General features: G+C 49.1%; 1 protein-coding gene across 1 annotated transcript in view; it reads right to left on the bottom strand.

Annotated features, from left to right (window-relative positions):
• EPHA10 (EPH receptor A10) overlaps nt 1-8,069 on the bottom strand; it is a 38,898-nt gene extending 30,829 nt beyond the window's left edge. Inside the window, exons 1-3 of the mRNA XM_074376799.1 lie at nt 7,964-8,069; nt 5,790-5,854; nt 4,373-5,051 (exon numbers count right to left, since the gene is read on the bottom strand). Of these exons, the coding sequence (XP_074232900.1) occupies nt 4,373-5,051; nt 5,790-5,854; nt 7,964-8,069 (850 nt within the window). The remainder of the gene's footprint in view (nt 1-4,372; nt 5,052-5,789; nt 5,855-7,963) is intronic.
• Nucleotides 8,070-13,929: the final 5,860 nt, after the last annotated feature.

Raw genomic sequence — 13,929 nt, 5'->3', positions numbered from 1 at the left:
ACTAACATCATGGCCTCCCGAGCAACAGTAGCCCATGCTGGAACTCAAGAGACCTGGGTTCCAGTGTTACCTCTACCACTTCCAGCATCTCTCTGGCCTCAAGAAACCCTCAGTCAAATGTGAAGCATGACCTGCCCACCTCTGTTTGCCGAGTCTCACAGCAGAGGGGAAAGAACGCTGGAGGCTCCCTTTCTCCATGTGCATGTGGGCATCTGGGGTCCCAGGGATGGGCAGCCCCATTAGACACTGGTTACTTCTACATTAAGAGACTCTGTTTAGAAGAGGGTTGTACTGAGGGGAGGACTCAGGAAGTGACTCCTGACTTCTGGCCCCTCCCTCTTTTCCTCAAGGTCAGAGTCACAATTGCAGGGTTTGTCTAGTTCAACTCCCAGTGGCCCTCAGGCAGCTTTCCTAGCAGTAGCCACTGTCTTTGCTCAGATACTTGGTAATGGGGAGCCACCTTCTGCTGGGGCTGCCTCTGCTGCTGGCAGTTAGAAAGTTCTGTTGAGCCCAGATCAGCCTCCCTGCGTGGCACCCACCTCATGCCACCATGACAGGGTCTCAGTGTGCCCTGTGGAGCCATAGTATGTCTGCTTGGGTCCCTCTGCTCCAGGGCAGTCCTACAGAGATTTGAAGACACGGGTCATACACCCTGATTTCCCACCAAGGGGAACCCCAAGTCTTTCAGTAATTGCTCTAGTGGCTGGGAGAGGAGGAACAAAAGTCCGGGTCATCTGCCTTTAGAGAGATCTCTGTATTTAGCACAGAAGGCATGTGGAAGGCCTTCACTTTCTAAATACAAATCTGACCATTTCACTTCCCTTTTTAAAACTCTCCAACAGCTCCACAATGCCAACCCCCTGCTCCCACCCTGCCATGTCACACTGAACTCTTCTTTCTGCACTTCGGGGTCTTCTCCCTTCTCTCCTGGCAAACTCCTATGTTTTTCAAAACCTCAGTTCAAAATAATACCTCCCTTGAGAAGCTTTCCCTGGCATCCTCTCCAGTTCCCTCCTCTCAGAGGCAAAGTTGATGCCGTTACAAATGGCCTTTGTCTGGTCTCAGCCTAAGTCAGAAGTGGGATTGGATTCCTAACTGTGTGTCTGTCTCTCTCGTTGCCCAGAGTGTATCCAAACCCCTTCCTCCAGCCCCTGATCCATTCATTCCACATTTTTTTTTAGCGTCTACTATGAGCCAGCTGCTGTTCTGGACTCCGGAGTGACAGCAGTGAATAAGACAGACCAGCATCCCACTGTCCACTGGTACAGATGCCTTCCTCCTACCTCACAGGGAGAGGGGAGGCCATCAGGTGGTTATTCTCTCAATGCCTGGTTCTCAAACCCACAAACTCCTCCATCCACACCCATCTTCCCTCTCCTTCCTTCCTTCCAGATTTGCAAGAGGGGTGAGCCCCACTCCAGTTGAAGATCAGCCCCTCCTTCCCTCTGGATCTCACCCTTCACCTCCTCCCAGACTACCTTCATTCGGGCATCTCACCTCCTGATTCTTACCCTGCTTCTTGTCTACCAGCACTTCCCACTGACAGTACAGGGAGTGGAGCTTTAAAAGCAGTCCATTTAGGGTGCGGGCAGTAGGGCACTGTCTGCAAAACCAATAAAACTGACAAAACATGGCCTGCTTTTTGTTAGCAGCATGCGTCAGCAATTCTGACCCACATCGGTAATAAAATACTTCTCCTTGAGGCCAGCCACTCCCACGCTCCCGGCGCCCCATTTGGTACCCCACTGGCTCCTGCCTTCATCATGTAAACAAGGCTCCCACCTACAGTAGAAAACCTCTTTCCACCCAATGTCCTCCCCAAGACATGCCACCCTCTCCTCCCCTTTCAAACCGAGACTCCAGAGAGGGTGTACCTTCCCTGGCTCTAGTTCTGGCTTCCTTCATCCTACCCACTGCAGCAGGTCACTCTCTCCATCATTCAGCTGAGACTGCTTTCACCAGGCAGACACTGGCCAATCCACACCTTACCTGACTGCTCACCAACCCTGCAGGCCATTCCCCCCTAGACATCTCATTGCCTTTGACTACCATGAAATCACACTCTCCTCTAGCCTCTGATCACTGCCTTGCAGTCTTTCATGGGCTCCGTTTCTCCCACTTCCCCTTATGTGTTACTCTTCTGTGAGACGTCATCATTGGCCCTCTTGCTTCTTGGCCCCATACATTCTCCCTGGTCTGTCCCCACCACACCCGCGACTTCAAGTAGCATCTCTCTCTGTTGCTGAGCTCCCAACCCATGTTCTAGCTACCTCTACTTCAAGGCACCATGGAAACCATCAATTTCATAGGTCCATCCATGATCTGCATTCTCTACCCCAGTGAATTACTCTATCCATTCAGTCCTCCAGATGCATGTAAGTCAAAAAGACTCCTTTCTCCTCTGGGATCACATGGTCACCAAGTGCTGTGGATGCTTTCTCGTTATCACACCCATCCTCATCTCTCAATGATCTCTGCTACTGCCTTAGTTCAGACCTTGTGCTCTTTCTCCTGAACTATTGGATCATCTTCTTTCCTCGTCTTCTGGTCTCTATTCTTTCCTTCTCCAATCCTTTCTTTGTAATTGTAGCTCGAGTTATCTTTTGAAAATAGAAATCTGAATATGTCACCTCTCTGCTTCAAATCCTCCCTAATGATCTAAAGTCTAAAGTCTAAGCTCTTTATCCCAGTGTTCAAGGCCCTTCATGATTTGCTCCTACCCCTCTCCAGCCCCATCACCCCTCAGCCCTTCATGATTTGCCCCTGCCCCTCTCCAGCCCCATCACCCCTCACACCCCCAAATGCCCCCTGCTCCGGCCATGCTGACTTACCAAGCCCCAACCATGCTACGTTCTCTCCTGCCTCTGTGCTTCTGCACACAATCTCTCAACCCAGAATGCTCTCAGCTGCCTGGAAGAAAGGGCTTCTCACCATCTCTCTCCACCCTTAGAATTGGGTTCTCCAGTCTCCAGGATCCCTCAGCTTTCTATTGATACATATCACACCCTATGATGACTGCTCATTCACACAATACATTTCCATTGGGCACCTACCATATGTCCTGTTATGGACATTGGAGCTGCTGAGACTAATACAACCCATTGCCTGAGCTCAAGAAGTTCCTAGTCCAGTGGTGGAAACACACATAAGTAGGTCACTGCTTATACCATGGAGTGAGAACAGAAATAGAGGTTTGGAGAGCACAGAGGTAGATCGCAACCTTACCTGGAGAGCTCAGGAAAGTTCATGTCTCCAAGTCCCTTACTGAACCACAAGTTCCCCCAGGGAAGAGATGGTGAAATTCATCTACATACATATAGTAAACCCTCAATAAATGCAGATGGTGTGTTCTCAATTCATATTGAATGGATAACTGAACAAAGAAATGAGAGCAAGTTTAGTCACCACCCCCTGCCCTGTCTTCCCACCACTGTATTAATCCCTCTATTAGACCATATATCACCCTGTCGTGATTTTTAAATTTTTACATCTTTCCATCTAGGCTGTTAGTTTCTCAAGAGTTGAGATTGTGCCTGATTCATTTCTGTTGTGCTGGCACCCAGAAAAGGGCCTGGTTTAGAAAAAGTATCACTTGATCTTTCTCCATTAAGTGCACACATCCATCCCCCATTCTTACCCTCAATTCTGAAAGCCACAAATAGGGGAGAGAAGAGGAGGTCTGATCCTGGGGCCCCTACAGACCAAAGAGCCCAACAGAACCGCAACATGGAGGATCCCCCTAGGGCGCACAGTGACTCTAGTTCAGAGAAGTGGGTGGGATCTTAGCAGTCATCTAGTGCAGCCTCCCAATCTCTTGCCCTCTCCAGCTCATGTTGTTGACTTGCATGTTGTCAGTGACAGGGAGCTCACTCTCTATAATGTACCCAATCCCACTAGCCCCTTGCTCGACGAGTTGGACTACTGTAGTGTTCTTCCTTATGCATAAGGGAGGCAGGATGGTGTAGTGGAAAGAACTTGAGAGTTGGGCAAATTTGGATTCAAATCCTGGTTCTCCATTTCCTAACTGCAGGTGAGGGGTTAATCTCTCTGAGCTTGTTTCCTCATCTGCGAAATAGGGATAATGATGACTTTATTGCTCTGAATAAGTGAGAAGACCTGTGTGAGGTGCTTGTCGTGGTGCCTGAAATATAGGTCCCTGATGCTTCTTATATGGAGTCAATGCACCTCCCTTAACTTCACTCACTGGTCCTGGCTGCGGTAACTGGAAGCGCCACAGAAAGTCACAACTCTGGGATCCATAGCCTACGGCTTCCCCACTCCCCACCCTGCCTCTTTCATCTAGTGCACACTCTCTCCCAACTGCCATCTGAGTGCTACACTCCCACACCACACCCCCCAGAGCGCTGGATACCTTCACAGATGTCACCACGTTCCTGGAATCCCGCACTGCAGCTGCAGCGGCCCACGGGCACCAGCCACTCGCCATCGGCGCCGCAGTGCATGCGCGGGGGGCTGCCGGGCTCCCCTTCTGAGTGCGCCACGCACGTTCCGGTCACCTCCACCAGCGTGGAGAAGGCGCTCTCGGCTGCGGTGGCTGGGAACGCCGCCAGGCCCCGCACCGTGGCGCGGCACTGCTTGTAGTAGACGCGCACGGAGACCAGCGCCACGCATGCGCCCACGTCCTGGAAGGCCAGGTGGAAACCCCGCCGGCTGAGCGGACCAATCTCCCGCACCTCTGTGTTCAGCTTCATCTTGCGTTCGCCCAAGTCCCCCTGAGTGAAGCTCTCGTCTGCCGCGATAGTGTCAATCTTGCGGGGCCTGTTGCCCGCTGTGAGGGGACGCCCGCGGCCCAGATCGGCTTCGGTTTCCAGGTAGTAGACATTGAAAGTCTCCTTGCAGGTGCCCGCGGCTCCGGGGATGCTGCTGCAGTCGCGCAGTGTGAACTGCAGCTCCACGAATATGCGCTGCCCTCGGCCACGGCTGATCCAGCCAGTCTGCAACCAGTTGTCCTGGTTGGGCTCCAACACGTTGCACACCTGGTATGTGCGGATGGGACGGTCGTGTTCGTCCACGCCGCTAATCTCCTCCCACTGGGGTGTAGAACAAAGATTTAGGCAGCTCAGAGCCAAGTCGCCCCCAAGAGGTCAAGTCCTGGCGGTGACTCGGGCTGAACCCCCTCCCCTTCCCCTTCATTCTGCATTCTCTTCTCCCCTCCTTCCCCATATCCACCCCTGAAATTACAAGACACAGAGATGGGAGAAATGTTGGCGACAATTGATGGGGAAACTGAGGCTCCAGAGAGAGGTAACTTGAGTGTATACATACGTCGAGTTAGTAGCAGAGCTGGAGAGCTAGTGGAGGTAGAGGTGGAGAGCTAGGAATGGGGTCTCCTGACACGCAGTGCCTTTCCTCGACACCAAGCTGCTCTTACACCATCACATCTCCCCACCACTACCTCAAGTTTCCAAGCCTCTTTTTGTATTCCCAGTCTTTCTTGTTCTGTCAATCCACCCATCAACAACACTGCTTGGAGGATCTACAGAGTTCAAGGCCCTGTCCAGCATTGGCTCCATCCAGATGCCATATTTCTGTTCCTAGACACAGCTAGCTCTCTTCTCACTTATCTTTTTGCTTTTTTTTTTTTTTTTTTTTTTCCTGACCGAAGACTCAATGTTTTCTAATAGGCCACTCTGGCCTGAAGCCAGGGCTGGTGGAGACCACATGCTCCGAGGAGCATTTTGATCTGATGTAACCACGAGGAGCTAAAGGTTCTGAGTCCTGGACCACCAGAGTGTCCTAGGGACAGGGAGGGAAAGGCTTACACTTACCCCATTACTTGGCAGTGCAGTCCAGCCCAGCTCAGCCTGGGAGGCTTTGGAATCCAGGAGGATGACTAGAGAGAGGGGAGAACAGAAATGCCAGAGAGCTAGAAGTTCAAGAGGGTGAGATCCTTGGTGAGTTCACTTCATATTTGCTAACAGGGAAAATGAAGAATGTGGCGAAGGACACGGACAACATTTCCCCACACCACACTTCCTCACAAAGGGTGTGAGGCGCTCTAGTCTAAAGACAAGTAATCACAATGATTAGGAGGGAGCCTATATTAGTTTCCTGTAGCTTCTCTAACAAATTACTGCAGACTTAATGGCTTAAAACAAAACAAAACAAATTATTATCTTACAATTCTGGAGGCCAGAAGTTGAAAATCAGTTTCACTGGTCTAAAGTCAGGGTGTTGGCAGGACTGGTCCCTTCTGGAGGCTAAAAGGGGAAAATCCATTTCCTTGCCTTCTTCAGCTTCTAGTAGCCACCTGGATTCCTTGGCTTGTGGCTGCTTCCTCCATTTTCAAATCACACCATTCCAATCTCTGCTTCTGTCATCTCATTGCCTTCTCCTCCATCTCTAACTCCTCCTGTGTCCCTCTTATGAGGATAGTTGTGATTACAATTGGGCCCACCCATATAATCTAGGGTAATCTCTCCATCTCAAGATCCTTAACCACATTTGCAAAGCCTATTGCTATTTATGATAACATTCACAGGTTCTGGGGATTAGGATGTGGAAATATTTGGGGAGCCATTATTCAGCCTGACTCAGAATCCATGACAAGTACTCTAAGACTGGTTCTAAAAATGGGAGGGGGATGTCAGTGATCCCCTCACCTTCCCAGGGTCTATAAATTATAACTGAATGTCAAGAAGAGGGAGAAAAAGGATTCCTATATACACCCCTGAATTCACTTATACTCTAGGGGTTCTTCTGAGGTCTTGGGTCACCAGGGATGGAGGAAACTTGAACCTTATTAGTTTGACTCTCAGGGCCTCCAGGGAAAACGAAGTGGAGAGACCCTGCCAGCAGCAAGAGAAGTGAAAATCTCTCATCTCCTCAGCCAGCGCCTTGGTCAGGCGCTGTCACCTCCACTGCCTTTGAAAGACTGTCAGGGCTCCTTTAATATGTGAAACCACGACCCCTCCTACACAAGAGAGGCTTGGAGTCACTTTCTTCCCCCAGGAGGCATCTGACCAGCAGTCTGAATTCTGCTCTTAGTATCAGTTCCAGAGAAGCACTGGTCTGGACAGCACCGCAGCAGCTCAGAGTCCAGGCCATCCCCAAATCTCGGAAGATTACTCATCTGGAGATTAAGAAAGGAGGTGGGACTCCAAGGTGAGAACATTTAAGAGGGTTGGCCCAAGAGGCATCAGCGACAGTGGGCAGGACCGCTGACAGCTTCCCGATTTCTGTTTAACTGACAGCACATCAGAATTGCATATTGGAAAGCATCAGAGATCCAGCGCCCTGACCAATCCCTCAGCCAACGCCTCAGATTCCAGTTCTTCCGGAATCTGCACCTGGATATTACGCCTCTGGATTCAACTGAGTGTACAGCTCCCCCAAATTCAGAGTCAGAGGCAAGACACGGGCTCTGGTACAGCTGACAGCCCGAAACCCGGCAACGCGGTTTGCGCTCGTTAGTCTTACGCTTCAAATTCAGCACTGCGGACAGCTCCCTGGTCAGCACGTCGGGCAGCTCCGGGACACAGAACCCACCCTCCGTCCTCCGCCTCCAGCCGCCCCACCAGCGCTCTACCTCCTGTTTGCCACGCAGTGATCCCCTAGCCACCGGCTGTTCGGGCTCCATTCTGCCTCCCCATGCTCCGATCTCACCTCCGCATCTCCCTGCCCCCACACCTCCCACCTCCAATCGCTCAGCCTGTCCGTCTCACCAGCCTCTGAACGGCCGCCTCTGGCTCCCACGGTTTCTGGTCTCTTTCTTCCCTAGCATCCCAGGTCTCCAGTCCCCGAGTTCCTCAATGTTCCTCTCTTTTTCACTGCTTAGCCACCTTTTTTCTCTGTCTCTCCAGTTCTTTGCTTCTCGCTGCCCGCTTGCTTCAAACCCCAATATAGATTCTAGTCTCTCCATACACTCCTTCCCCCAGCACCCCACTTCTCCAGCCTCCTATGTTTTGGCATCCCAGGCTCCAAGAACAACCACCAGTCTCACCTTCCTCGGCAGTCCCGGGCCTCCCTGGTCCCAAAAGCAAGGCGAGACAGAGCGGCATCAGGCAGACAAACTGGCGCAGCGGATGTGGGCCGGCTCTGGTCTCCATGGTCCGCAGACCGACCTGTCAGTGTGGCGGCGGCTCAAGCCGCGCCAGCCCCAGCACCGCTGAGCAGTGCCCCCAGACCCCAGCGCCGGCTAGGGGCGGGATCTCGCCGGTGACCATCATCCATGAGGACCAATCACTAGGCACCGCCGCGAGAAGCCCACCAATCTTTGCCAGGGGTGGAGTTTCATAGGCCAGAGGCGGAACAGAGAATTGGAGGGGGGAAGGAAGGGGTCCCGCCAATCTCCAAACCGTGGGGGTGGGGCAGCGCTGAGTGCTGACGGGGCTCATGGGGAGGGGGATGAGTTGGCGTTGGTGGCCCAGAGCACTGTACCTTAGCCTCTTGTTCCCGAGAAGTAGACAATGTGGGCGTGGCTTAAGGAGGAGCGAACCTCGGGGAGGCAGCGACACCTGCAGCCTCTGAGATAACGTGGAAGACCCCTCGTTCCCAGGACTTGCAGGACGGTTTTGAATCCTGGTGTCCTGACCCCAAGCTCTAGGGAGCCCCTCTGTCTCCCAGGCCTTGGCTTCTCCCTGTGTCTGCGGCTCCTGGTGTCTCGTGGCTCGATCCCGCCCCCTTTTCTCCCCGCCCTCTTCACACACACACACACACACACACACACACACACACACACACACACACACAGCGGCTGGCGAAAGGGGCCAAGCCCGACTCCGAGAGCTATTCGAGAAAGAAGAGTAAAGTGGAAGACAGACTCCCACCTACTAGCAGCTCTTCTGAGGCTGGGAAATCATGTGGACGTCAGGATGGGCGGTGATAGATTTTGCATGAATGATTGGTTCCTTAGGTCCTTGCTCCTGCTACCAGGACAGGCAGCGCTCTCTACAGGCACCCCTTTCCCCAGCGGGCTCAGAGCCTGGAGTTCCTCCCTTTATAAATACCCCCCTCTCTGCCCACACCAGGGGACTGGTGAGGAGCGCAGTGGACAGCGAGAGAGGAGGAGCACCTCGCAGAGTTCACCCAACGCTGAAGAAGCCTCAAGGAAACGTGGGACACGACCTCTATCTAGTGAAGGTCATTTATGTGCTTGCTGAGGGTTTAAGGCGTTGTTGGTGGGAAGGGCTGGGGCCCTCCAGGAGGAGGGAGGCGGCTATTGAGCGCCACCATCTGGGCTGAACTTGAGCGGAGAAAGCTCCACCCACCCTATGGCTTTTTAGAGCTTTTTCTTGGGGAACCCAACCTCTGTCCTTTGGAGGCTACAGTAGCTGGAGAAGCCTTGAGAGTGAGTGGGAATCCTGCGTGGCAGGAATATCTGTGCATTTTGTGTATATGTACACCACACCCTTTCAGCCAGCACTTACTGGGTGCCATGCCCTGTGCTGAGGATACCTGGGTGAATCACCCTGTCCCTGCCATAGTCTATACTTCCGTGAGCACCAAACAGAATTAAATTTCCTGGCATCATGAACACTGCCATTTACAAGCGCTTTCATGTGTCATTTCTGTGTGTGTGTGTGTGTGTGTGTGTGTGTGTGTGTGTGTGTGTGTGTGTTATGTGTACATGCATACTTGCTAGTTCACAGACACACTTGCTGGACAGCAGCAGTAGACAGAGTGGCTGTGAGGAACTGGGCTACTTTGCCCATATAAAGAAAGGTCATCAGGAGGGGCTGAGGCTCAGAGACTGCAGGAGGCGGAAGCTCTGAGGAAGCAGAAGGAGGTGTGGCATCCTGCCGGCCTGTGGATGCAGGCGGGGCCTCTGAAATGAGACGTACCTGAAGAAGGGCTCTTACACCCCCACCTCCTTCGCATCTGTATTCTCCTCACGCTCGATTTTCCCCTTCCCCTCCCCCCAGCGCTGGGAGATGGTATTTTTAGAAGCTGCTTAGAGACCCAGGACTCCTTTCATTTCACAATGAGTCCTCACTCAACCACTCTTCATCCCTCTCTTCAAAACGGAGTCCCATCCCCTTTGCAGTCTCTAAAGCCCCTGCCTGAGCTCCAGAGACTTTAGCCCAGAGGTTCTGATCTATGTGCGAAAACAAAACGCAGACGCCCTATGATCCACACAAGGATCGTTCAGAAGCCAAACAGATGCGGGAAATTGTCTGGGGAAAACCACATAGGAGGCCCCAACAAACCCCTGGCTGTTAGGAGTCTCATTCCCGCCTTCTCCCACCACACACACCTGCAGGCACCTTAGGGCAATCACCAGATTGAGGTCCTCAGAAAGAGGGGAAAAACAGGAAAAGAAGGAGAGAAATAAGCCTTCTCTTTCTTCCTCTGAACAATTCACTTATAATAAAATCAGAGCGGAGAAGCCCCGGTGTGTATGGATATATGCAAATCATTCAGATCTTAATAAGAGTTGCTCCAAGGTCGACACCACTCTCACCAAGAGGCAGTGGAATAGACACCTCAGTGAAGAAATTCAGGAGGGCTTTAGATGGAAACTTCACCGTGGTTTATTGCAAACTTTAAGTGCTAGGGGCCAGTCAACCAGAGGCCAGGTTAGATCCCTCCCTGGATTAGCAAACTCAGGGGTTGGGGCTCAGGGGATTCTGGCCATGGTGCTTAATTAACTGAGCTGGAATACCACTATCACTCTTCTCTGTCTGTGTTGCTGAACATACCAGGTTCCAGACCCTCCATTTTCAACTGGACCTGGGACTTCTCTGCTGCTGCACTCAGGCCTCTCAGCCCACCTCTCCAGCCTATAACCAAGATCCAACTATTCGAGTTTCCAGGAGACAAACAGCAGCCTTACTCCCTGGAGTAAGAGTGAAGGAGCCTGGAACCCATCCAGAAATTCCAATTTTCTCTTCTCCTCTCCAACTCCATATGAAGTAATGATGGCAGAAATGTTTCTCTCTACTTCTGTCTCACTACCTCCAGGACGATGGACAAATACCTGTTGGAGCTGAGCAGTTTAATCCAACATCCAAATAAAGAGAAGTGGACTTCCAGGGAGCAGATTCAACTTTACTGCAACTTCCATCCCCCAATTTTTGAAAGCTACAAATCTAGGGGCTGAAAATTTGACCTCCTCCTTTTGCACAGATGCAGAAAGTAAGTTTGTCCTGGCTGCACAGAGAAAGCCATCACCTCCATGAAGAAGACTAAGATTGCGCCAGAGAAATCAGAGCAAAGCCCTGCTCTCAGGGAAAAGGACAGGAAGGATACAGAAAGCAGTGGGGAGCCCTGCTGCTTTAAGAAACATCTCCAATTTGTCTCTTTCCTCTTCCATTCTGTCTTTCATTCTCCAGCTTAAGAAAGAAATAAACATACCTAGGGTTATTTTTTTTCCTAGGACAATCGACTCACAGGCAAAAATCATGTTCAAATTTTATTTTCTAAAATAAAGGAAATATCAAACATTTAATTTATTGACTTAGAAAATTAAGAAGCAAAACCTTTACATTATCAAACACAACTGCTTAGCCTTTATGAGCCTCTACTCCCGCACCCTTCCACCCTGTAAATTAAGGATAAAAACACTTTCAGAGTTATTGTGGGGTCAGAATATAATTTATATGTATGGCCCAGCACAGGGCTTGGCACGTATTTCTAATATATTTTATTATTCAACACCATGGTTAATTAAGGTGAAAAACAGAAGAAAGGAAAAGATAAAGGAAGGTTAGGTGGTGAGGTGGGAGGAGAGAGACAGAGAATTAGACAGTCATAGAGGAAAAGACAGAATGAAGGATAAAGAAAGAGACAGCTCTTTGAGATGAATATGGCTAGAAAGCACAGGACCCTGGAGGAAATGTGCTTGAAGAGACAAGAGTGTCATCAGGGCAGGCTGGCTGGCCAGCTGCCAAGTGGCCTCAGAGGTGACATTTACCTTGGTGAATTCATCATGGTCCATGCTCATAAACTTGACTTGAACAGCACTAAGAGAGAGCCTATATATTGGAGGGTTGGGAAGTAGATGGTACTAACTCAGCTCCTAGCTTGCTATCTGAGCAAAAGAACCAATGTATTAATATACAATGAGAAAAGGAACTGCCAAAGGGACCAGAATGCTCACGTTGCCCTGTCTAGCAAATTCTTCCCCTGTAGGAAAATGTGCACAGGAAGCCAATTTAGGATGTGAAATAGAGAAGGGAGTCGTATGGTTTAAATATTTGATGACATCAGGCTCTAGTAGCCTTATGCCTCCAAATCCCCAGTGAGGAGAAACCTGCCACTGGCACCTGAGTGCCTGCAGCAGGGGCCAGGTCTGGGAGCGGGATCCACCAACATGTACTTCTCTGACTTTTTTTAACTGTTTTTTTCTTTTAATGGAGGTACTGGGGTTTGAACCCAAGACCTCTTGTATGCTAAGCATGCACTCTACCACTGAGCTATACCGCCCCACCCCTCTGACTGCTTTTTTAATCCTAGTTCCATTTCTGAGCAGTCCATTTTAAGACTGAAGCAGCCCTTTTAAATTTAAATGACCAAAGTAACATAAACTAATAAAAATATAATAAGTAAAAAGTGAAAATACCCATTCATTCCACCCCATAAAGTTCCATTTTAAAATTTAAACCATGTTAGCAGATTGAAACATACCTTCCCTGATATTTTCTATGCATACACACACACACACACACACACAGAGACATCCTTTTACAGAAAATAAATATATCTGTTAGTGAAGTAAACAGCATTGATTGTCTACTCAATACTTTGGTCCTCTCATATTTTTAATTGCTTAGAGAGCCCTAAATTTGTTTGGATGTTCACCTACTGCAGTCTTTTGCTCAGAGAAGATCTCATCAAGTTCAGGGATGAGTAAAGATTGTTATGGATAATCATTTTGATCCCATTCCATGTGTCAGGGTTAGCTTAGGCACGGACGTGAGATACAACCTGGCCTTCTGACTGGGGATTCTCCTAGTAGAAAGAGATGCATGACAGTCTATATCCCACTTACTCTCTATAAATCATGTCTGCACTTGACATCTGGAGTTGCTGCAACCATTGTGACATCATCAAGGGAGCTATCTCAACAATAAGAGTTTTCAGTTGCATTTAACTGGAAACCCAATTAAACTGGCTTAAACAAAAATGAGAAAAGTTTTTGGTTTCTGTAACAGCATGGGGTGATCTGTGTAAAACAGCCAGATTTTGCATTGGGACTGTGGTGGAATGTTAGGTAATCACCAAACTTGGGTATTCTAAAAAAGGAATGCAATTGCAGTCCTAGGACTGAAAAATACAGTCATGAATTTAACACAATAGATGGACCTAACATCAGATTAGACACAGCTCACTCTAGGATTAAAGAGTTGGGAGACAGGTCAGTATAAACTATCCATACTGAAGTACATAGAGAGAAAAGAATGAAAAATATAGGTAAGAGAGTTATAGACATCTGGGACATGGTGAAAAAGCCTAAATACAAGAAATTAGAGTCCTAGATAGACAGAAGAGAGAGGATAGGGAAAAAGCAATATTTGAAGACAGTAGTTGAAAATTTTCTGAAACTGATGAAAGACATATACTTAATCCCGAGGAAGATAAACACAAAGAAAACCACACCTAAGCACCTCATCATAAAACTGCTGAAAACCAAAAACAAAGAAAAAAGCAATTAGAAAAAAGCCATATTACTTCCAAAGGAACAACATTAAGACTAACAACTGACTCACCAACATAAATTATAAAATCCAGAAGATGATAGAAAGGCATCTTTAAATGCTGAAAGAAAATAACAGTTAACCTAAAATTCTATACCCAATGAAAATATCTTTCAAAAATGAAAGAAAAATACATACATTTTCTGACCTGATCAAAACCTGAAAAAAATTATTCATCCACAGGCCCACACTAATAGAAATACTAAAGGGAATTTTTAAAACAGAATGAAAATAAACCCAAAAGGAAGTATGGATATGCAGGAAGAAATAA

The sequence above is a fragment of the Camelus bactrianus genome, chromosome 13 (genome assembly GCF_048773025.1).
Source record: "Camelus bactrianus isolate YW-2024 breed Bactrian camel chromosome 13, ASM4877302v1, whole genome shotgun sequence".
Classification (NCBI taxonomy): Eukaryota; Metazoa; Chordata; class Mammalia; order Artiodactyla; family Camelidae; genus Camelus; species Camelus bactrianus.
The sequence above is the reverse complement of the archived record's forward strand: the minus strand, read 5'-3'. Positions and strand labels throughout refer to the sequence as shown.